The 24924-nt window shown below is 40.2% G+C and overlaps 1 protein-coding gene across 1 annotated transcript in view; it reads left to right on the top strand.

The window, feature by feature from the left end:
• JMJD4 (jumonji domain containing 4) overlaps window positions 1–24924 on the top strand; it is a 94148-nt gene that overhangs the window by 32185 nt on the left and 37039 nt on the right. Inside the window, exons 2-3 of the mRNA XM_053713734.1 lie at window positions 13184–13349; window positions 18834–18959. Of these exons, the coding sequence (XP_053569709.1) occupies window positions 13184–13349; window positions 18834–18959 (292 nt within the window). The remainder of the gene's footprint in view (window positions 1–13183; window positions 13350–18833; window positions 18960–24924) is intronic.

The following is a 24924-nucleotide window of genomic DNA, read 5'->3' as shown; positions in this document are numbered from 1 at the left end:
TAAAGCACATCTATATAGAAAACTACCTTCATGGAAGCAAGGAATCAGTTCGCTTCACAATGCCTTACTTATTTCGCTTCCAATGTCTGTTTTAAACATTGACTCCCTCATACTAGTGTAAGGATAGGAAAAGTGCAGTGAGACAAATCTTTCATGGTCTTGTTTTGGTCTGCAGGTACAGCACATCTTTAAGTAACATTAAACTGCAGGATACAACTTCAACACAATAGTTTTGTACCAGGAGATCTCTTTTCAGACTGTTCTCTTATGTTAACCCTTTACACTGATCAGCCACAACATTAAAACCATCTGCCTGATATTGTGTAGGTCCCCTTGTGCTGCCAGCTCTGAGGCGTCGAGGTATGGACTCCACAAGACCTCTGAACATGTCCGGTGGTATCTGGCACCAAGACATTAGCAGCAGATCATTTAAGTCCTGCAAGGTGGGGGCCTCCATGAATCAGATTTCTTGTTGTAGCACATCCCACAGATGCTCAATCAGATTGAGCTGGGAAATTTGGAGACCAAGGCAACGCCATGAACTCTTTGTCATGTTCCTTAAACCGGAGTGCATTATCCAGCTGAAAGAAGCCAGTGTCATGAAGGAGACGCCATTGCCATGAAGGGGTGTACGTGTTCTCTAGGTAGGTGGTACGTATCAAAGTAACATCCACATGAATGCCAGGACTCAAGGTTTCCCAGCAGAACATTGCCCAGAGCATAACACTGCCTCTGCTGGGCTGCCTTCTTCCCATAGTACATCTTGCTTCCATTTCTTCCCCCAGGTAAACAATGCACACGTACCCAGCCACCCACCTGATCTTAAAGAAAATGTGATTCATCAGATCATATTACTTGCTCCATAGTCCAGTTCTGACGCTTACATCCCCATTGAAGGCACTTTCAGCGGTGGACAGGGTGTCATCATAGGCACTCTGTCTGGTATGCGGCTATGCAGTCCTATACACAGCAAACTGAAATGCACTGTGTGTTCTGACACTTTTCTATCATGGCCAGCATTTGTTTTTTTAATCGATTTCAGCTACAGTAGCTCTTCTGTGTAATCGGACTACACAGGCTAGCCTTTGCATCCCACATGTATCAATGAGCCTTGGGCACCCATGACCTTGATGCCCTTTCACTGTTTGACCAGTTTTTGTAGGTACTAGATACCATTTTGGAGATGTTCTCACCCAGTTGTCAAGCTATCACTATTTGTCAAAGTCACTCAGATATTTTACTTGCCAATTTCTTTTAAAAGATACGATGAGTCCACGGATTTCATCCTTACTTGTGGGATATCGCCTCCTGGTCAGCAGGAGGAGGCAAAGAGCAACACAGCAGAGCTGTATATATAGCTCTTCCCTTCCCTCCCACTCCAGTCATTCTCTTTGCCTGTGTTAGTGATAGGAAGAGGCAAAGTGAGGTGTTAGTTTAGATTCTTCAATCAAGAGTTTATTATTTTTAAAATGGTACCAGTGAGTGCTATTTTACTATAGGGTGTAGCCGTATTCCTTGTCAGCCTCTAGAGTAGAGCTACAGGTGGCTTTAGAGCAATGGGAACTGGTGGAATTAAATTCTCACTGCGCCTCCCATATTAGTGCTGCCCTTCAGATGCTGATGGTCTTGGCAGATATTATCTAAGACCCTGTTGTGTCCACAGAGCTGCAGGAGGGAGAAGACCTCTTGATCCTGTGGGGCTTCTCATGCTGTCGATCAGCACAGAGGTAAGTGCAGTCTTTTTTCTTTCTGGGACACTTGCTACCTCAGAATGGACTGTGTACTTCTGATCTGTTGGGGAACAAGAGCTCTCTGGAAGTAGGGCTGCTTTCTGTAACAGTGTGTGTGAGTTTTCATGGGAATGTCAACCGACACAAGTGCTTACATTATGGAGCTAATATATTTATTTGGCCTAATGTATGTTAACAGGGTGGGGCTTGTATAGGTCACTGCTATAGTGTGCTTATACGTTTTGACGCTGGGGGTGTGTTACCGGAGTCTTGCTATAAGACTCCGGTTTACGGCTGTGTTTTGTTTTTATGATCCGGTCTTTCTGAGAGAAGGAGCTGCTGTCTGTTAGGGAAGCGGATTTTTGATGGCCGATGGGACGCCCACGATGGGCGGGGCTTTCTTTGGCACGCTTGACTTTCATTGCCACGCAGAGATTATCATTGTGGAAGTCCCGACTGCTGAGGATCACTCTGCGAATAACGCCACGACCGCATGGTTGACAGTGAAGCAAGCGGTCTTGTGCGTTTGTGAACTACATTCCGGTTCAGTTCCTAGGTGTGGTCGGAGGACCGTGGGGACAGGTAGGTGCCTCAGCAGAGCTGTTGAGGCGAGGTGCTAGGTTATATTTCATCCTAAGGGGTACTTATATCGTTAACTTTTTTCAGTGTAACTGACATATGTTAATACTTTTTTATTTTTAAAGGCACAGTATCTGGTCAGGTCTAAAATATTCTGACAGATTTTTAGTCTGTGCTGATATTTCTATACTGATTGACTATAAATTAAAAGCCTATAATTTAAAGACCAAATTGATTCAGATGATATCCAGACTGTAGTGTGTTCTATGTGTTTGGATGCCACTGTGGAACGTCCTGCTCCATTTTGTCCCTCATGCATTGAGAGGGCTTTACATTATAGAGAACAAATTTTCTTTGATAAAAAATTCCCTAAAGCGGATGCTTCTCAGGGGTCTACTGATGAGATGCAGAGTATGCCGCTTCTTTCTCCCCAAGCTTCACAGCCCTTAATGCCCGCTCAAGCGGGACCTTGTATTTCACCAGTTTCTGCAGCTTTTACATTAAAAGACATAGCTGCAGTGATGTCCTCTACGCTTTCTGATGCGTTAGCTAATTTTCCCATATCGCACGGCAAGCGTTCAAGACAGGACAACTATGTAGTAAATTCAGCCTCTGATACTAAGATGGCGATTGCGGAAGTACCCTCCCGGGGTTCTGAGTTGGAGGGTACTGAGGTACTCTCCGAAGGTGAACTTTCTGAATCAGGGAGTGCTTTACGTCTGACTGATTCTGTTGTAGTTTCTTTCAGGTTTAAGCTTGAGCACCTCCGTTTATTGCTTAGGGAGGTGTTGGTTACTCTGGATGATTGTGACTCAATAGTGGGCCCTCCAGAGAAATTGAGTAAGCTGGACAGATACTTGGAAGTTCCATCTTATTTGGATGTATTTCCAGTTCCGAAGAGGACTTCAGAGATTATTGCAAAAGAATGGGAGAGACCAGGTATTCCCTTCTCTCCTTCTCCAGTTTTTTAAAAAAATGTACCCTATAGCCAACGCTATTAGAGATTCTTGGCAGATGGTCCCTAAAGTTGAGGGTGCTGTTTCTACTATGGCCAAGCGTACTACTATTCCTATTGAGGATAGTTGTGCGTTTAAGGACCCTATGGATAAGAAATTGGAGGGTCTCCTTAAGAAATTTACGTTCATCAAGGATTCCTGTTGCAACCTGCGGCTTGCATTGTCACAGTCACCAGTGTGGCCGCTTATTGGTTTGATGCTCTGGAAGAGTCTCTTAAGACTGAGACTCCTTTGGAAGAGATACAGGATCGGATTAAAGCTCTTAAGTTAGCTAATTTGTTTATTACGGATGCTTTGCTGCAGATTACTAAATTGGCGACTAAGAGTTTGGGCTTTGCCATCTTAGCATGCAGGGCTTTATGGTTGAAGTCTTGGTCTGCGGATGTGTCATCCAAGTCTAAGCTTTTGGCTATTCCTTACAAGGGGAAGACCCTGTTTGGGCCTGACTTGAAGGAAATTATTTCTGACATCACGGGAGGTAAGGGTCATCTCCTCCCGCAGGATAAAAAATCCAAACAGAGAGGTCGACAGAGTAATTTTCATTCCTTTCGAAATTTCAAGGGAGTTCCCTCTTCCCCTTCCTCTAAACAGGAAGAGAACTTTTCTCAACCCAAGTCCACTTGGAGACCCAATCAGTCTTGGAACAAGGGTAAACAATCCAAGAAGCCTGCTGCTGTTTCCAAGTCAGCATGAAGGGTCGGCCCCTGATCCGGGACCGGATCTAGTGGGGGGCAGACTCTCTCTCATCGTCCAGGCTTGGATAAGAGATGTTCAGGATCCCTGGACACTAGAAATTGTGTCTCAGGGATATCAGTTGGAGTAAAGAAACTCTTCCCCCAGAGGAAGGTTTCTTCTTTCTCGATTATCTGCAGACCAGATAAAAAGAGAGGCGTTTTTTATTCAAATCTCTTTGTAGTTCCCAAAAAAGAGGGAACGTTCCGACCTTATTTAGACCTCAAAAGTCTAAACAAGTTTCTCAGAGTTCCATCCTTCAAGATGGAAACTATCCGTACCATTCTTCCATTGATCCAGGAGGGTCAATTTATGACTACCGTGGATCTAAAGGATGCATATCTTCATTTTCCTATCCACAGAGTTCATCACAAGTTCCTGAGGTTTGCCTTTCTGGACAAACATTTTCAGTTCGTGGCTCTTCCTTTCGGTCTGGCCACGGCACCCAGAAATTTCACAAAAGTTCTGGGGTCTCTGCTGGCGGTTCTTAGACCGCGGGGCATTGCAGTGGCGCCTTATCTGGATGATATTATGATCCAGGCATCGTCTTATCAGCTAGCAAAGTCTCATACCGACATTGTTCTATCCTTCCTGAGGACTCACGGGTGGAAGGTGAATCTGGAAAAGAGTTCGCTAGTTCCACAGACAAGGGTTCCTTTCTTGGGAACTCTAATCGACTCTATTCATGAAAATCTTTTTGACAGAGGTCAGAAAGTTAAAGATTCTGAATACATGCCGAGCCCTTCAGACCAATGCTCGGCCATCAGTGGCTCAGTGCATGGAGGTAATTGGATTGATGGTAACAGCAATGGACATCATTCTGTTTGCTCGTTTTCATCTCAGACCTCTGCAACTGAGCATGCTCAGACAGTGGAATGGAGATTATACAAATGTATCTCCTCAAATAAATCTAGATCAGGAGACAAGGGACTCTCTTCTATGGTGGTTTTCGCTGGATCATCTGTCCCAGGGGACATGTTTCCGCAAACCCTCTTGGGTGATAGTGACAACGGACGCCAGCCGGATAGGATGGGGAGCAGTCTGGAACACCCTGAGGGCTCAGGGTGTATGGACTCGAGCGGAGTCTCTACTTCCCATCAATATCCTAGAGTTGAGAGCAATATTCAATGCGCTTCAGGCTTGGCCTCAGTTGGCTTCGGCCCAATTCATCAGATTCTAGCCGGACAACATTACGACTGTAGCTTACATCAATCATCAGGGAGGAAGAAGGAGTTCCTTAGCGGTGACGGAAGTAGCCAAGATAATACAGTGGGTGGAGTCTCACTTTTGTTATCTGTCTGCGATCCACATCCCGGGTGTGGAAAACTGGGAAGCGGATTTTCTGAGCAGACAGACATTTCATCCGAGAGAATGAGAACTCCATCCGGAGGTATTTTCCAACCTGATTCTCAGATGGGGCAGGCCAGAGTTGGATCTCATGGCATCTCGTCAGAATGCCAAGCTTCTGAGATACGGGTCCAGGTCCAGGGATCCCCAGGCCGAGCTGATAGATGTCTTGGCAGTGCCTTGGTCTTTCAGCCTAGCTTATGTGTTCCCTCCATTTGCTCTCCTTCCCCGGGGGATTGCTCGAGTCAAACAGGAGAGGGCATCAGTGATCCTCATTGCTCCTGCGTGGCCTCGCAAGACTTGGTATGCTGATCTGGTGGACATGTCATCTCAGCCACCGGGGAAGCTTCCATTGAGGAAAGACCTCATTCAGGGACCCTTCCATCATCCGAATCTAGTTTCTCTGCAGCTAACTGCTTGGAGATTGAACGCTTAATTTTATCTAAGCAAGGGTTTTCTGATTCGGTTATAGATACCTTGATTCAGGCACGTAAGCCTGTGACTAGGAAGATTTACCATAAGATATGGCGTAAATATCTTTATTGGTGTGAATCCAGGGGCTACTCATGGAGAAGGGTTAGGATTCCCAGGATTTTGTCTTTTCTCCAAGAAGGATTGGAGAAAGGGTTTTCAGCAAGTTCCTTAAAAGGACAGATTTCTGCTTTGTCTATTTTGTTACACAAGCGTCTGGCTGATGTTCCAGATGTCCAATCTTTTTGTCAAGCCCTGACTAGAATCAGGCCTGTATTTAGACCAATTGCTCCTCCTTGGAGTTTGAATTTAGTTTTATTTTTGGTTGCTATTTCTTCTGCTCGAAGAGTATCTGAGCTTTCGGCATTACAATGTGATTCTCCTTATCTTATTTTCCATTCGGATAAGGTGGTGTTACGAACCAAACCCGGTTTTCTTCCTAAGGTTGTTTAAAATAAGAATATTAATCAGGAAATTGTTGTTCCTTCCTTGTGTCCTAATCCTTCTTCTAAGAAGGAGCGGCTGTTACATAATTTGGACGTGGTCCGTGCTTTGGAGTTTTACTTACAGGCAACTAAGGATTTTTGTCAATCGTCTTCCTTGTTTGTTGTTTTTTTCTGGGAAACGTAGGGATCCGAAAGCTACGGCTACCTCTCTTTCTTTCTTTATCCAAATTTTACAAATTTGATACTTTTGCCTCGTCTGAGGCTGTTTTTGGGAGGAAAGTTCTTCAAGCAGTGGTGCCTTCCGTTTAGGTTCCCTGCCTTGTCCCTCCCTTTTCATCCGTGTACTATAGCTTTGGTACTGTATCCCACAAGTAAGAATGAAATCCGTGGACTCATTGTTTCTTTTAAAAGAAAAGGAAATTTATTCTTACCTGATAAATTTGTTTCTTTTAAGATACGATGAGTCCACGGCCCACCCTGTTTTTCTGAGACAGGTCTTTCTTTTTGTTAAACTTCAGTCACCTCTGCACCTTGACTTTTCCTTTTCTTCCTAACTTCGGTCGAATGACTGGAGTGGGAGGGAAAGGAAGAGCTATATATACAGCTCTGCTGTTGTGCTCTTTGCCTCCTCCTGCTGACCAGGAGGCGATATCCCACAAGTAAGGATGAAATCCGTGGACTCATCGTATCTTAAAAGAAACACATTTATCAGGTAAGAATAAATTTCCTTTTTTCCTGCTTCCAACACATGAAATTCAAGAACTGACTATTCACTTGCTGCCTAATTTATCCCACCCGTTGACAGGTGCCATTGTGACAACATAATCAATGTTAGTCACTTCACCTGCCAGTGGTTTTAATGTTGTGGCTGATCAGTGTACTGGTTGGTGAAACTCCACATCTTGATACTGGGCGCCACCGTTTGGTGCTCACATATTCCTGCACCCTGTGACAGCAGAGAGGCACGGAAGGATAAAAGCAGCACAGTGAATAGTAATCCTGCTACTGTAGTTGTGCTTAGCAGTTTAATGTCTCGTTAAATGCACAATATAACATTTAAAGGACACTCAAGTCAAAATAAACTTTTAGGATTCAGATAGAGCAGCAGTTTAAGACAATATCCAATTTACTTCCATGATCAAATTTTGCACAGTCTTTTTATAAACATATTTTCTAAGGAACAAGCTCCAACTGAGCATGTGCACAAGCTCACAGGGTATACATATACTAGTCTGTGATTGGCTGATGTTTTTCACATGATACAGGGGGTGGGAAAAAATAATTTGTAAGAATTTTTTTTACTGCTTATTTGAAATTGAGTAGGTGTTATATCATTGCCTTTTTATAATGCATGTTAATTATGCAATTCTACTGCATTGAGTGGTCCTTTAAAACCTTTGTAAGAAATTACAGTTATAGGAGACATAAAGCAAAAATTGCATTTGAAACTTAGGAGCCAGCTAGGCTGTGTGCTACCGAGCTATGTCTGAGCTCTAAAGTTTAACACTGCAAAGCGTAAAATAATGCATTTAGGAAAGATCCAAACGTTATTTACTATTATTTACTAACTCAATGGCACTTTACTGTCTGTTACAAATAAGGAACGAGAATTGGGAATTATTATTTCAGATCATTTAAAATTTAGTAAACAATGTAGTACTGCACCGAGTAAGGCCAGCAGAATGCTTAGATGTATTGGTAGAGGTATTTGCAGCAGGAATAGTAAGGTTCTTATGCCACTTTACAATCATTAGTAAGGCCTCATCTTGAGTATTGTGTGCAGTTCTGGAGGCCATATCTCTAATAGTAAGGTTCTTATGCCACTTTACAGATCATTAGTTAGGCCTCATCTTGAGTATTGTGTGCAGTTCCGGAGGCCATATCTCTAATAGTAAGGTTCTTTTGCCACTTTACAGATCATTAGTTAGGCCTCATCTTGAGTATTGTGTGCAGTTCTGGAGGCCATATCTCTAATAGTAAGGTTCTTATGCCACTTTACAATCATTAGTAAGGCCTCATCTTGAGTATTGTGTGCAGTTCTGGAGGCCATATCTCTAATAGTAAGGTTCTTATTCCACTTTACAGATCATTAGTTAGGCCTCATCTTGAGTATTGTGTGCAGTTCCGGAGGCCATATCTCTAATAGTAAGGTTCTTATGCCACTTTACAGATCATTAGTTAGGCCTCATCTTGAGTATTGTGTGCAGTTCCGGAGGCCATATCACTAAAAGGATATAAACAAACTGGAATCTGTGCAAAATATTGCTACCAAAATGGTACATGGTCTAAAGAATAAAACGTACCAGGAGAGGCTTAATTACCTAAATATATATAGCTCAGAGGAGAGAGGGGAAAGGGGTGATGTGATATTAAGTATATTAAAGGGCTTAGTAAAGCTGAGGCTGTGAATATTTTTCATAAAAAGAAAAATTCAAGAACAAGGGTTTATGATCTCAAGCTGAAGGGTAATGACAAACACTGTGGAGACTTTAAGAATGCCTGGGATAAGTATTAGGCTGTCCTACGAACTCGATAAGTTTATACTTTTAGGAAATATCGGGCAGACTTGCTAGGCCAATGACTCTTATCTGCCGTCAAAATCTATCGGCTAGATTTAGAGTTTTGTCGGTAACTACCCGCGTAGCTAACGCTGGCTTTTTTCTGGCTGCACCTTTAAAATAACTCTGGTATTGAGAGTCCACAGAATGGCTGCGTTAGGCTCCAAAAAAGGAGCGTAGAGCATATTTAACGCAACTTCAACTCTCGATACCAGAGTTGCTTACGGACGCGGCCAGCCTCAAAAACGTGCTCGTGCACGATTCCCCCATAGAAAACAATGGGGCTGTTTGAGCTGAAAAAAAACCTAACACCTGCAAAAAAGCCGCGTTCAGCTCCTAACGCAGCCCCATTGTTTGCTATGGGGAAACACTTCCTACGTCTGCACCTAACACTCTAACATGTACCCCGAGTCTAAACACCCCTAACCTTACACTTATTAACCCCTATTCTGCCACCCCCGCTATCGCTGACCCCTGCATATTATTATTAACCCCTAATCTGCCGCTCCGTAAACCGCCGCTACTTACATTATCCCTATGTACCCCTAATCTGCTGTCCCTAACACCGCCGACCCCTATATTATATTTATTAACCCCTAATCTGCCGCCCACAACGTCGCCTCCACCTGCCTACACTTATTAACCCCTAATCTGCCGACCGGACTGCACCGCTATTATAATAAAGTTATTAACCCCTAATCCGCCTCACTAACCCTATAATAAATAGTATTAACCCCTAATCTGCCCTCCCTAACATCGCCGACACCTAACTTCAATCATTAACCCCTAATCTGCCGACTGGAGCTCACCGCTGTTCTAATAAATGTATTAACCCCTAAAGCTAAGTCTCACCCTAACACTAACACCCCCCTAACTTAAATATAATTTAAATCTAACGAAATTAATTAACTCTTATTAAATAAATAATTCCTATTTAAAGCTAAATACTTACCTGTAAAATAAATCCTAATATAGCTACAATATAAATTATAATTATATTATAGCTATTTTAGGATTAATATTTATTTTACAGGTAACTTTGTATTTATTTTAACCAGGTACAATAGCTATTAAATAGTTAAGAACTATTTAATAGCTAAAATAGTTAAAATAATTACAAAATTACCTGTAAAATAAATCCTAACCTAAGTTACAATTAAACCTAACACTACACTATCAATAAATTAATTAAATACAATACCTACAATTACCTACAATTAAACCTAACACTACACTATCAATAAATTAATTAAATACAATACCTACAAATAACTTCAATGAAATAAACTAACTAAAGTACAAAAAATAAAAAAGAACTAAGTTACAAAAAATAAAAAAATATTTACAAACATAAGAAAAATATTACAACAATTTTAAACTAATTACACCTACTCTAAGCCCCCTAATAAAATAACAAAGACCCCCAAAATAAAAAATGCCATACCCTATTCTAAATTACAAAAGTTCAAAGCTCTTTTACCTTACCAGCCCTGAACAGGGCCCTTTGCGGGGCATGCCCCAAGAAATTCAGCTCTTTTTCCTGTAAAAAAACACATACAATACCCCCCCAACATTATAACCCACCACCCACATACCCCTAATCTAACCCAAACCCCCCTTAAATAAACCTAACACTAAGCCCCTGAAGATCTTCCTACCTTGTCTTCACCTCACCGGGTATCACACCGATCCGTCCTGGCTCCTATATCTTCATCTAAGCCCAAGCGGGGGCTAGACATCCATCATCCGACGGCTGAAGAAGTCCAGAAGAGGCTCCAAAGTCTTCATCCTATCCGGGAAGAAGAGTAGATCCGGACCGGCAACCATCTTCTTCCAAGCGGCATCTTCTATCTTCATCCGATGAGGACCGGCTCCATCTTGAAGACCTCCACCGCAGACCCATCTTCTTCTGACGACGACTTCCCGACGAATGACGGTTCCTTTAAGGGACATCATCCAAGATGGCGTCCCTCGAATTCCGATTGGCTGATAGGATTCTATCAGCCAATCGGAATTAAGGTAGGAAAATTCTGATTGGCTGATGGAATCAGCCAATCAGAATCAAGTTCAATCCGATTGGCTGATTCAATCAGCCAATCAGATTGAGCTTGCATTCTATTGGCTGTTCCGATCAGCCACCGCTGATTCGGATTGAACTTGATTCTGATTGGCTGATTCCATCAGAATTTTCCTACCTTAATTCCGATTGGCTGATAGAATCCTATCAGCCAATCGGAATTCGAGGGACGCCATCTTGGATGACGTCCCTTAAAGGAACCGTCATTCGTCGGGAAGTCGTCGTCGGAAGAAGATGGGTCCGCGGTGGAGGTCTTCAAGATGGAGCCGGTCCTCATCGGATGAAGATAGAAGATGCCGCTTGGAAGAAGATGGTTGCCGGTCCGGATCTACTCTTCTTCCCGGATAGGATGAAGACTTTGGCGCCTCTTCTGGACTTCTTCAGCCGTCGGATGATGGATGTCTAGCCCCCGCTTGGCCTTTGATGAAGATTTCGGAGCCTGGAACGATCGGTCATACCTGGCATGGTGAAGACAAGGTAGGAAGATCTTCAGGGGCTTAGTGTTAGGTTTATTTAAGGGGGGTTTGGGTTAGATTAGGGGTATGTGGGTGGTGGGTTGTAATGTTGGGGGGGGTATTGTATGGGGTTTTTTTACAGGCAAAAGAGCTGAATTCTTTGGGGCATGCCCCGCAAAGGGCCCTGTTCAGGGCTGGTAAGGTAAAAGAGCTTTGAACTTTAGTAATTTAGAATAGGGTAGGGCATTTTTTTATTTTGGGGGTCTTTGTTATTTTATTAGGGGGCTTAGAGTAGGTGTAATTAGTTTAAAATTGTTGTAATATTTTTCTGATGTTTGTAAATATTTTTTTATTTTTTGTAACTTAGTTCTTTTTTATTTTTTGTACTTTAGTTAGTTTATTTCATTGTATTTATTTGTAGATATTGTATTTAATTAATTTATTGATAGTGTAGTGTTAGTTTTAATTGTAGGTATTTTATTTAATTAATTTATTGATAGTGTAGTGTTAGGTTTAATTGTAACTTAGGTTAGGATTTATTTTACAGGTAATTTTGTAATTATTTTAACTATTTTAGCTATTAAATAGTTCTTAACTATTTAATAGCTATTGTACCTGGTTAAAATAATTACAAAGTTACCTGTAAAATAAATATTAATCCTAAAATAGCTATAATATAATTATAATTTATATTGTAGCTATATTAGGATTTATTTTACAGGTAAGTATTTAGCTTTAAATAGGAATAATTTATTTAATAAGAGTTAATTTATTTCGTTAGATTTAAATTATATTTAATTTAGGGGGGTGTTAGTGTTAGGGTTAGACTTAGCTTTAGGGGTTAATCCATTTATTAGAATAGCGGCGAGATTCGGTCGGCAGATTAGGGGTTAATAATTGAAGTTAGGTGTCGGCGATGTTAGGGAGGGCAGATTAGGGGTTAATACTATTTATTATAGGGTTATTGAGGCGGGAGTGAGGCGGATTAGGGGTTAATAACTTTATTATAGTAGCGGTGAGATCCGCTCGGCAGATTAGGGGTTAATAAGTGTAGGCAGGTGGAGGCGACGTTGAGGGGGGCAGGTTAGGGGTTAATAAATATAATATAGGGGTCGGCGGTGTTAGGGGCAGCAGATTAGGGGTACATAAGGATAACGTAGGTGGCGGTCGGCAGATTAGGGGTTAAAAAAATTTACTAGAGTGGCGGCGATGTGGGGGGACCTCGGTTTAGGGGTACATAGGTAGTTTATGGGTGTTAGTGTACTTTAGAGCACAGTAGATAAGAGCTTTATGAACCGGCGTTAGCCCAGAAAGCTCTTAACTACTGACTTTTTTCTGCGGCTGGAGTTTTGTCGTTAGATTTCTAACGCTCACTTCAGACACGACTCTAAATACCAGAGTTAGGAAGATCCCATTGAAAAGATAGTATACGCAATTGACGTAAGGGGATCTGCGGTATGGAAAAGTTGCGGCTGAAAAGTGAGCGTTAGACCCTTTCCTGACTGACTCCAAATACCGGCGGTAGCCTAAAACCAGCGTTAGGAGCCTCTAACGCTGGTTTTCACGGCTACCGCCAAACTCCAAATCTAGGCCAATGTTTCTAAATGTGAATAATTAAAAACAAGTCAAGAGCCAAAGCTGTATCCTGCAACCAATATTTGCTGACATTGATAAAGTAATGTTTGTAGGTTTCTCCAGGCACAGATTATGTTAATATTGTTAATATTATGTTAATATTAATGTTTTTCCCCCTGACTTTTCATATCTTTCAGGAAATGCAGTTGTACCTGTTGCAAACTGTAATGTTAAAGAATATAACTCGAATCCCAAAGAACACATCCTGCTACTTGAGTACATCACTTACTGGAGAGATTACATAGAGAACGGCTGTCAGTCACCCAAGGGATGTCTGTATCTGAAAGACTGGCACATGCGCAGGTACACACCCTAATTAAATGCCAAGATACCCAGGTACACACCCTAATTAAACACCTAGATACCCAGGTACACACCCAAATTAAATGCCAAGATACCCAGGTGCACACCCTAATTAAACGCCAAAATACCCAGGTACACACCCTAATTAAATGCCCAGATACCCAGGTACACACCCTAAATAAACACCTAGATACCCAGGTACACACCCTTATTAAACACCTAGATACCCAGGTACAGACCCATTTTAAACACCTAGATACCCAGGTACACACCCAAATTAAATGCCAAGATACCTAGGTACACACCCTAATTATACGCCCAGATACCCAGGTACACACCCTTATTAAACACCTAGATACCCAGGTACAGACCCTTTTTAAATGCCAAGATACCCAGGTACACACCCTAATTAAACACAAAGATACCCAGGTACACACCCTAATTAAACGCCAAGATACCCAGGTACACAACCTAATTAAACGCCAAGATACCCGGGATCTCTTCACCACTCTTATTTTGTTCTTCAATAGCTTATATATGGGTATGAAATATTTTTCTGGTCACATTCAAATATTTTCTGGGTACAATTCTTTCTGATTATTAAAATAGTAAGGGACAGATAATAGTGGCTTTTTATTAATTTTTCATAAAATGAGTAGGTTAATGAGATTTAGAACCTGTAAGAAAATAATAATTAAACATAGTCTATCTTTTTATGAAGCTATTTCTGTAAATTGCAGTTGTTAACTAGGATTTTTTCTTTCATGTAATTAGCAAGAGTCCATGAGCTAGTGACGTATGGGATATACATTCCTACCAGGAGGGGCAAAGTTTCCCAAATCTCAAAATGCCTATAAATACACCCCTCACCACACCCACAATTCAGTTTTACAAACTTTGCCTCCTATGGAGGTGGTGAAGTAAGTTTGTGCTAGATTCTACGTTGATATGCGCTCCGCAGCAGGTTGGAGCCCGGTTTTCCTCTCAGCGTACAGTGAATGTCAGAGGGATGTGAGGAGAGTATTGCCTATTTTGAATGCAGTGATCTCCTTCTAGGGGGTCTATTTCATAGGTTCTCTGTTATCGGTCGTAGAGATTCATCTCTTACCTCCCTTTTCAGATCGACGATATACTCTTATTTATATACCATTACCTCTGCTGATTTTCGTTTCAGTACTGGTTTGGCTTTCTACAAATATGTAGATGAGTGTCCTGGGGTAAGTAAGTCTTATTTTCTGTGACACTCTAAGCTATGGTTGGGCACTTTGTTTATAAAGTTCTAAATATATGTATTCAAACATTTATTTGCCTTGACTCAGGATGTTCAACATTCCTTATTTTCAGACAGTCAGTTTCATATTTGGGATAATGCATTTGAATCAATCATTTTTTCTTACCTTAAAAATTTGACTTTTTTTTTTTCCCTGTGGGCTGTTAGGCTCGCGGGGGCTGAAAATGCTTCATTTTATTGCGTCATTCTTGGCGCAGACTTTTTGGCGCAAAAAATCTTTTCTGTTTCCGGCGTCATACGTGTCGCCGGAAGTTGCGTCATTTTTTACGTCCTTTTGCGCCAAAAATGTTGGCGTTCCGGATGTGGCGTCATTTTTGGCGCCAAAATGCATTTAGGCGCCAAATAATGTGGGCGTCTTATTTGGCGCAAAAAAATATGGGCGTCGCTTTTGTCTCCACATTATTTCAGTCTCAAATTTTCTTTGCTTCTGGTTGCTAGAAGCTTGTTTATTGGCATTTTTTTCCCATTCCTGAAACTGTCATTTAAGGAATTTGATCAATTTTGCTTTATATGTTGTTTTTTCTCTTACATATTGCAAGATGTCTCACGTTGCATCTGAGTCAGAAGATACTTCAGGAAAATCGCTGTCTAGTGCTGGAACTACCAAAGCTAAGTGTATCTGCTGTAAACTTTTGGTAGCTATTCCTCCAGCTGTTGTTTGTATTAATTGTCATGACAAACTTGTTAATGCAGATAATATTTCCTTTAGTAATGTACCATTGCCTGTTGCAGTTCCGTCAACATCTAAGGTTCAGAATGTTCCTGATAACATAAGAGATTTTGTTTCTGAATCCATCAAGAAGGCTGTCTCAGAGATTGATGCTGATAAATCTTCATATTTATTTAAAATGGAATTTATTCGTTCTTTACTTAAAGAAGTACTAATTGCTTTAGAAATTTAGGATTCTGGTCCTCTTGATACTAATTCTAAACGTTTAGATAAGGTCTTTAAATCTCCTGTGGTTATTCCAGAAGTTTTTCCTGTTCCTAATGCTATTTCTGAAGTAATTTCCAGAGAATGGGATAAATTGGGTAATTCATTTACTCCTTCTAAACGTTTTAAGCAATTATATCCTGTGCCGTCTGACAGATTAGAATTTTGGGACAAAATCCCTAGAGTTGATGGGGCTATTTCTACCCTTGCTAAACGTACTACTATTCCTACGTCGGATGGTACTTCGTTTAAGGATCCTTTAGATAGGAAAATTGAATCCTTTCTAAGAAAAGCTTATCTGTGTTCAGGTAATCTTCTTAGACCTGCTATATCATTGGCTGATGTTGCTGCAGCTTCAACTTTTTGGTTGGAAACTTTAGCGCAACAAGTAACAGATCATGATTCTCATAATATTATTATTCTTCTTCAACATGCTAATAATTTTATCTATGATGCCATTTTTGATAGTATCAGAGTTGATGTCAGGTTTATGTCTCTAGCTATTTTAGCTAGAAGAGCTTTATGGCTTAAAACTTGGAATGCTGATATGGCTTCTAAATCAACTCTACTTTCCATTTCTTTCCAGGGTAACAAATTATTTGGTTCTCAGTTGGATTCTATTATCTCAACTGTTACTGGTGGGAAAGGAACTTTTTTACCACAGGATAAAAAATCTAAGGGTAAGAACAGGGCTAATAATCGTTTTCGTTCCTTTCGTTTCAACAAAGAACAAAAGCCTGATCCTTCATCCTCAGGAGCAGTTTCAGTTTGGAAACCATCTCCAGTCTGGAATAAATCCAAGCCTTCTAGAAAAGCAAAGCCAGCTTCTTTTGTGCTTCCGACCTGGACTGTAATTTCAACAGATGCAAGTCTCACAGGTTGGGGAGCTGTGTGGGGATCTCTGACGGCACAAGGAGTTTGGGAATCTCAGGAGGTGAGATTACCGATCAATATTTTGGAACTCCGTGCAATTTTCAGAGCTCTTCAGTTTTGGCCTCTTCTGAAGAGAGAATCGTTCATTTGTTTTCAGACAGACAATGTCACAACTGTGGCATACATCAATCATCAAGGAGGGACTCACAGTCCTCTGGCTATGAAAGAAGTATCTCAAATTTTGGTTTGGGCGGAATCCAGCTCCTGTCTAATCTCTGCGGTTCATATCCCAGGTATAGACAATTGGGAAGCGGATTATCTCAGTCGCCAAACGTTACATCCGGGCGAATGGTCTCTTCACCCAGAGGTATTTCTTCAGATTGTTCAAATGTGGGAGCTTCCAGAAATAGATCTGATGGCGTCTCATCTAAACAAGAAACTTCCCAGGTATCTGTCCAGATCCCGGGATCCTCAGGCGGAAGCAGTGGATGCATTATCACTTCCTTGGAAGTATCATCATGCCTATATCTTTCCGCCTCTAGTTCTTCTTCCAAGAGTAATCTCCAAGATTCTGAAGGAATGCTCGTTTGTTCTGCTGGTAGCTCCGGCATGGCCTCACAGGTTTTGGTATGCGGATCTTGTCCGGATGGCCTCTTGCCGTCCGTGGACTCTTCCGCTAAGACCAGACCTTCTGTCGCAAGGTCCTTTTTTCCATCAGGATCTCAAATCCTTAAATTTAAAGGTATGGAGATTGAACGCTTGATTCTTGGTCAAAGAGGTTTCTCTGACTCTGTGATTAATACTATGTTACAGGCTCGTAAATCTGTATCCAGAGAGATATATTATAGAGTCTGGAAGACTTATATTTCTTGGTGTCTTTCTCATCATTTTTCTTGGCATTCTTTTAGAATTCCAAGAATTTTACAGTTTCTTCAGGATGGTTTAGATAAAGGTTTATCCGCAAGTTCTTTGAAAGGACAAATCTCTGCTCTTTCTGTTCTTTTTCACAGAAAGATTGCTAATCTTCCTGATATTCATTGTTTTGTAAAAGCTTTGGTTCGTATAAAACCTGTCATTAAGTCAATTTCTCCTCCTTGGAGTTTGAATTTGGTTCTGGGGGCTCTTCAAGCTCCTCCGTTTGAACCTATGCATTCATTGGACATTAAATTACTTTCTTGGAAAGTTTTGTTCCTTTTGGCGATCTCTTCTGCCAGAAGAGTCTCTGAATTATCTGCTCTTTCTTGTGAGTCTCCTTTTCTGATTTTTCATCAGGATAAGGCAGTGTTGCGAAATTCTTTTGAATTTTTACCTAAAGTTGTGAATTCCAACAACATTAGTAGATAAATTGTGGTTCCTTCATTATGTCCTAATCCTAAGAATTCTAAGGAGAAATCGTTGCATTCTTTGGATGTTGTTAGAGCTTTGAAATATTATGTTGAAGCTACTAAGTCTTTCCGAAAGACTTCTAGTCTATTTGTTATCTTTTCCGGTTCTAGAAAAGGCCAGAAAGCTTCTGCCATTTCTTTGGCATCTTGGTTGAAATCTTTAATTCATCATGCCTATGTTGAGTTGGGTAAAACTCCGCCTCAAAGGATTACAGCTCATTCTACTAGGTCAGTTTCTATTTCCTGGGCGTTTAGGAATGAAGCTTCGATTGATCAGATTTGCAAAGCAGCAACTTGGTCCTCTTTGCATACTTTTACTAAATTCTACCATTTTGATGTATTTTCTTCTTCTGAAGCAGTTTTTGGTAGAAAAGTACTTCAGGCAGCTGTTTCATTTTGAATCTTCTGTTTATGTTTTTCATTAAACTTTATTTTGGGTGTGGATTATTTTCAGCAGGAATTGGCTGTCTTTATTTTATCCCTCCCTCTCTAGTGACTCTTGCGTGGAAAGATCCACATCTTGGGTAATCATTATCCCATACGTCACTAGCTCATGGACTCTTGCTAATTACATGAAAGAAAACATAATTTATGTAAGAACTTACCTGATAAATTAATTTCTTTCATATTAGCAAGAGTCCATGAGGCCCGCCCTTTTTTGTGGTGGTTATGATTTTTTTGTATAAAGCACAATTATTCCAATTCCTTATTTTATATGCTTTCGCACTTTTTTCTTATCACCCCACTTCTTGGCTATTCGTTAAACTGAATTGTGGGTGTGGTGAGGGGTGTATTTATAGGCATTTTGAGGTTTGGGAAACTTTGCCCCTCCTGGTAGGAATGTATATCCCATACGTCACTAGCTCATGGACTCTTGCTAATATGAAAGAAATGAATTTATCAGGTAAGTTCTTACATAAATTATGTTTTTTTATTTCATTCATTTTTTTGTTCAAATCTTTAAAAATGCTGCTAATTTTAACTATTTCCCCTTTTTTCAGAGAGTTCCCAGGTCAAGACATATATCAAACTCCTAAATACTTTTCTTCAGACTGGTTAAATGAATATTGGGATGCCATTGAAGGAGATGATTATCGTTTTGTCTATATGGGACCCAAGGGTTCATGGTATGATTATCTGATTTGTATTATTCTAATAAATAGTAACACAATACAATATAAAACAGAGGTATTGGTAAATGCTGATGCACAGGAGTAGGACTTGGAAGATAAAATCTTGGACCCAACCATTAAGTGGTTAAAGGGACATAAAACCCACACTTTTTGCTTTTGTGATTCAGATACAGCATGCAATTTTAAACTGATTTAAAATGTATTTCTATTATTTAATGTGCTTAGTTCTCCTGGTATCCATTTGTTGAAAAGAATACCTAGATAGGCTCAGAAGCAGCAATTTAGTACTGAGAATTAGCTGCTGATTGGTTACTGCACATATATGTCTCTTGTCATTGGTTCAGCCATGTTTCAAATGTTTGAAAACTGGTAGCACTACTATAGTTTTCAAACTCACAGGGATCCTGCCACTTTAAATTGTTTGTGTGCCCTCATTTAATGAATCTTATGGCTTATAGGTGCTATGTATCACCATCAATATTTACTACTACAGTCTAAAGGACTGAAAAAAAGGATACTTGTTAATGGACCACTCAATACAGTAGAATTACATAATTCACAAGTGCATAATAAAAAGACAACAATTTAACATCTACTCTGTATTTGAAATAAGCAGTAGATTTGTTTTTAAATTTTTTTTTTGTTTTTTCCCATTTTCTTGCTCCCTGTATCATGTGACAGACATCAGCCAATCACAGACTAGCATACATATACCCTATGAGCTTCTGCACATGCTCAGTAGGATCTTGTTCCCCAGAAAGTGTGAATATAAAAACACTGTGCAAAATTTGATAAATTGGAAAGTGTCTTAAAACTGCTGCTCTTTCTGAATCATAAAAGTTTATTTTGACTTGAGTGTCCCTTTAAGCATTCAATTGATCCCTTAAAGTGCCATTAAACCCAAAAAAAAGATTTCATGATTCAGATAGAGAATACAATTTTAAGCAACATTCCAATTTACTTCTATTACCTAATTTGCTTCAATCTTTAGATATCCTTTGTTAAATAAATATCCATGCACATTCTCTGATCTTGATCCCTCAGGATCTAATAGTATAGTTTTATTAGGGACTGTTTTGTTAAACACCACACTCCTCAATCTCCAAGTTAGTGTAATTTAAAAAATCACTTGGATATTTATTAGTGTCTTAAAAGAGAATGAGATAAATTGTTTGGGAAAAATAACTTCTAAATCTCATTAGGTTCTCTTAAAGGGACAGTAAAGTTAAAATTTAACTTTCATGATTTAGATAGAGCACACACTTTTAAACAACTTCCCAATTTATTTATTAACAAAATAGCTTTGGGTTTTTTTGCATTCTTTATTGAAGAGTAAAACTAGGTAGGCTCAGAAGAGCTCAGGACTGTGCACGTGTCTTTAGTAGTCTATGGCAGCAGTGTTTTGCAACCTTATTTGTAGCTTTGTTATTCAATGTTGCAAAACACTGCTGAGAGTACTAAAGACACATGCACACTCCTGAGCTCTTCTGAGCCTACCTAGATTTACTCTTTAATTAAAGATACCAAAAGAACAAACAAATGTTATAATAGAAGTAAATTGGAAAATTGTTTAAAATTACATGCTCTATCTGAGTCATGAAACTTTAATTTTGACTTTTTTGTCCCTTTGAATGTGGTTAGCTATAAAGAAATGTGTAACAATCTTGCTGGATTGTGTTAGCAACATTAGCTTGGGCCGTAGCCCAGAAATCAGTGTTACAATTGTTACTACTCATGGATGTATTTAACTTGCTATTACAATTATTAGTGAGCCTTAAAGGGACACTGTACCCAAAACATTTATTTTGTGATTCAGATTGAGCATGAAATTTTAAACAACTTTCTAATTTACTCCTATTATCAAAGTTTCTTCATTCTCTTGGTATCTTTATTTGAAATGCAAGAATGTAAGTTTAGATGCCGGCCCATTTTTGGTGAACAACCTGGGTTGTCCATGCTGATTGGTGGATAAATTCATCCACCAATAAAATAGTGCTGTCCAGAGTACTGAAACCAAAAAAAAGCTTAGATGCCTTCTTTTTCAAATAATGATAGCAAGAGAATAAAGAAAAATTGATAATAGAGTTAAATTAGAAAGTTGCTTAAAATTGCATGCTCTTTCTGAATTACAAAAGAAAAAATTTGGGTACAGTGTCCCTTTAAATAAATATAGTTATAAATTACCTGCCTTGCTCTTAGGATCACCTAATATGTTCATCTAGCTCCCAGTTGTGCATTGCTGCTCCTTCAACAAAGGATATTAGGAGACTGAGGCAAATTTGATAATAGAAGGTAAATTGGAAAGTTGTTTAAAATCAGGTTCCCTATCAGAATCATCTATACTATAATTGCGTTTGTAATATCAGTCGCCGTTGGCAGTTGTGCACACATCCTCAATGGAATGTTGGCAGCACGAGGCAGCCAACAGAATGTTGGCTGCACGCGCAGCCAAAACAATTCACCATTTTTAATCGTGTACCTTCAATTCACTATCCAGTGTACGGCGGCGATCGTACTAAGAGGATCCTCCACGCTCCATGGCTCCGCTGTCGCCAGTCTTCAGTTCCAGGGTCACTGGTCTTCAGCTCCGCGGTCATCGGTGTTCAGCTCCGCCATCCGCTCCACGCCGGATGTTCCTGGAAGAAGAAAGAAGAGGTTGCCACTTGGAAGAAGACTTCACCGCATGGGACAGGACCTTCTCCGCCGGACTTCAGGAACGGTGAGTACCAACCTGGGGGTTAAACTTTTTTTTTATTTTTTTTATTTAGACTAGGGAGTGTATTTTGTAAAAGAGCTAAATGCACTTTTAAGGGCAATGCCCAACAAATGCCCTTTTCAGGGCAATGGGTAGTTTAGGTTTTTTAATGTTAGGTTTTTTATTTTGAGGGGTTTGGTGGTTGGGGAATTTTACTGTTAGTGGGGACTTTGTGTATTTTTAATGTAAAAGAGCTGTTTATCTTGGAGGAATGCCCTGCAAAATGCCCTTTTAAGGGTTACTGGTAGTTTATTCTTAGAGTAGGGGGTGTTTTTATTTTGGGGGGCTTTTTTATTTTCATAGGGATTAGGTATACTTTTTTAAACTGGTAATTTGTTTTTTTATGTTCTGTAATTTTAGCCTTTTTTATTTTTTGTAATCTTAGCTTTTTTTATTTTGTTTAACTTTAGTATTTTTTAGTTTAGGTAATTTGTGTTAATTTAGGGGGTGTTAGGTTAGGAGGCTTACGGCTAGAGTTCTGCGGCCAAAGGGGTGCGTTAGCTACGCATGCTTTTTTTTCCCCGCACCTTTTAAATACCGCTGGTATTTAGAGTTCACAGAAGGGCTGCGTTAGGCTCCAAAAAAGGAGCTTATAGCATATTTACCGCAACTGCAACTCTCAATACCAGCGTTGCTTACGGACGCGGCCAGCTTGAAAAACGTGCTTGTGCACGATTCCCCCATAGGAAACAATGGGACAGTTTGAGTTGAAAAAAAAACTAACACCTGCAAAAAAGCAGCGTTCAGCTCCTAACGCAGCCCCATTGTTTCCTATGGGGAAACACTTCCTACGTCTGCACCTAACACCCTAACATGAACCCTGAGTCTAAACACCCCTAACCTTACACTTATTAACCCCTAATCTGCCATCCCCGCTATCGCTGACCCCTGCATATTATTATTAACCCCTAATCTGCCGCTCCGTACACCTCCGCAACCTACGTTATCCATATGTACCCCTAATCTGCTGCCCCTAACACCGCGACCCCTATATTATATTTATTAACCCCTAATCTGCCCCCCACAACGTCGCCGCAAGCTACCTACAATATTTAACCCCTAATCTGCCGACCGTATCTCGCCGCTACTCTAATAAATGTATTAACCCCTAAAGCTAAGTCTAACCCTAACACCCCCCTAAGTTAAATATAATTTAAATCTAACGAAATAAATTAACTCTTATTAAATAAATTATTCCTATTTAAAGCTAAATACTTACCTGTAAAATAAACCCTAATATAGCTACAATATAAATTATAATTATATTGTAGCTATTTTAGGATTAATATTTATTTTACAGGCAACTTTGTAATTATTTTAACCAGGTACAATTTGCTAAAATAGTTAAAATAATTACAAAATTACCTGTAAAATAAATCCTAACCTAAGTTACAATTAAACCTAACACTACACTATCAATAAATTAATTAAATACAATACCTACAAATAACTACAATTAAATAAACTAACTAAAGTACAAAAAATAAAAAAGAACTAAGTTACAAAAAATAACAAAATATTTACAAACATTAGAAAAATATTACAACAATTTTAAACTAATTACACCTACTCTAAGCCCCCTAATAAAATAACAAAGACCCCCAAAATAAAAAAATGCCCTACCCTATTCTAAATTTAAAAAGTTCAAAGCTCTTTTACCTTACCAGCCCTGAAAAGGGCCATTTGCGGGGCATGCCCCAAATAATTCAGCTCTTTTGCCTGTAAAAAAAAACATACAATACCCCCCCCAACATTACAACCCACCACCCACATACCCCTAATCTAACCCAAACCCCCCTTAAATAAACCTAACACTAAGCCCTTGAAGACCTTCCTACCTTATCTTCACCATGCCGGGTTCACCGATCCGTCCTCCGAAGTCTTGATCCAAGCCTCCGAAGTCTTCATCCAAGCCCAAGCGGGGGCTGGCGATCCATAATCCGGCTGAAGTCTTCTATCAAGCAGCAGCTGAAGAGGTCCAGAAGAGGCTCCAAAGTCTTCATCCTATCCAGGAAGAAGAGGAGATCCGGACCGGCAACCATCTTGATCCAAGCGGCATCTTCTATCTTCATCCGATGACGAACGGCTCCATCTTGAAGACCTCCAGCGCGGATCCATCTTCTTCTTCCGACGTCCAACTGAAGAATGAAGGTTCCTTTAAGGGACGTCATCCAAGATGGTGTCCCTCGAATTCCGATTGGCTGATAGGATTCTATCAGCCAATCGGAATTAAGGTAGGAAAATTCTGATTGGCTGATGGAATCAGCCAATCAGATTCAAGTTCAATCCGATTGGCTGATTGGATCAGCCAATCAGATTGAGCTCGCATTCTATTGGCTGATCGGAACAGCCAATAGAATGCGAGGTCAATCTGATTGGCTGATCCAATCAGCCAATCGGATTGAACTTGAATCTGATTGGCTGATTCCATCAGCCAATCAGAATTTTCCTACCTTAATTCCGATTGGCTGATAGAATCCTATCAGCCAATCGGAATTCGAGGGACGCCATCTTGGATGACGTCCCTTAAAGGAACCTTCATTCTTCAGTTGGACGTCGGAAGAAGAAGATGGATCCGCGCTGGAGGTCTTCAAGATGGAGCCATTCGTCATCGGATGAAGATAGAAGATGCCGCTTGGATCAAGATGGTTGCCGGTACGGATCTCCTCTTCTTCACGGATAGGATGAAGACTTTGGAGCCTCTTCTGGACCTCTCCAGCCGCCGCTTGATAGAAGACTTCAGCCGGATTATGGATCGTTAGCCCCCGCTTGGGCTTGGATGAAGACTTCGGAGGCTTGGATCAAGACTTCGGAGGACGGATCGGTGAACCTGTCATGGTGAAGATAAGGTAGGAAGATCTTCAGGGGCTTAGTGTTAGGTTTATTTAAGGGGGGTTTGGGTTAGATTAGGGGTATGTGGGTGGTAATGTTGGGGGGGTATTGTATGTTTTTTTTTACAGGCAAAAGAGCTGAATTATTTGGGGCATGCCCCGCAAATGGCCCTTTTCCAGGCTGGTAAGGTAAAAGAGCTTTGAACTTTTTTAATTTAGAATAGGGTAGGGCATTTTTTTTATTTTGGGGGTCTTTGTTATTTTATTAGGGGGCTTAGAGTAGATGTAATTAGTTTAAAATTGTTGTAATATTTTTCTAATGTTTGTAAATATTTTGTTATTTTTTGTAACTTAGTTCTTTTTTATTTTTTGT

The sequence above is a fragment of the Bombina bombina genome, chromosome 5 (assembly GCF_027579735.1).
Source record: "Bombina bombina isolate aBomBom1 chromosome 5, aBomBom1.pri, whole genome shotgun sequence".
Lineage (NCBI taxonomy): Eukaryota > Metazoa > Chordata > Amphibia > Anura > Bombinatoridae > Bombina > Bombina bombina.
The sequence above is the reverse complement of the archived record's forward strand: the minus strand, read 5'-3'. Positions and strand labels throughout refer to the sequence as shown.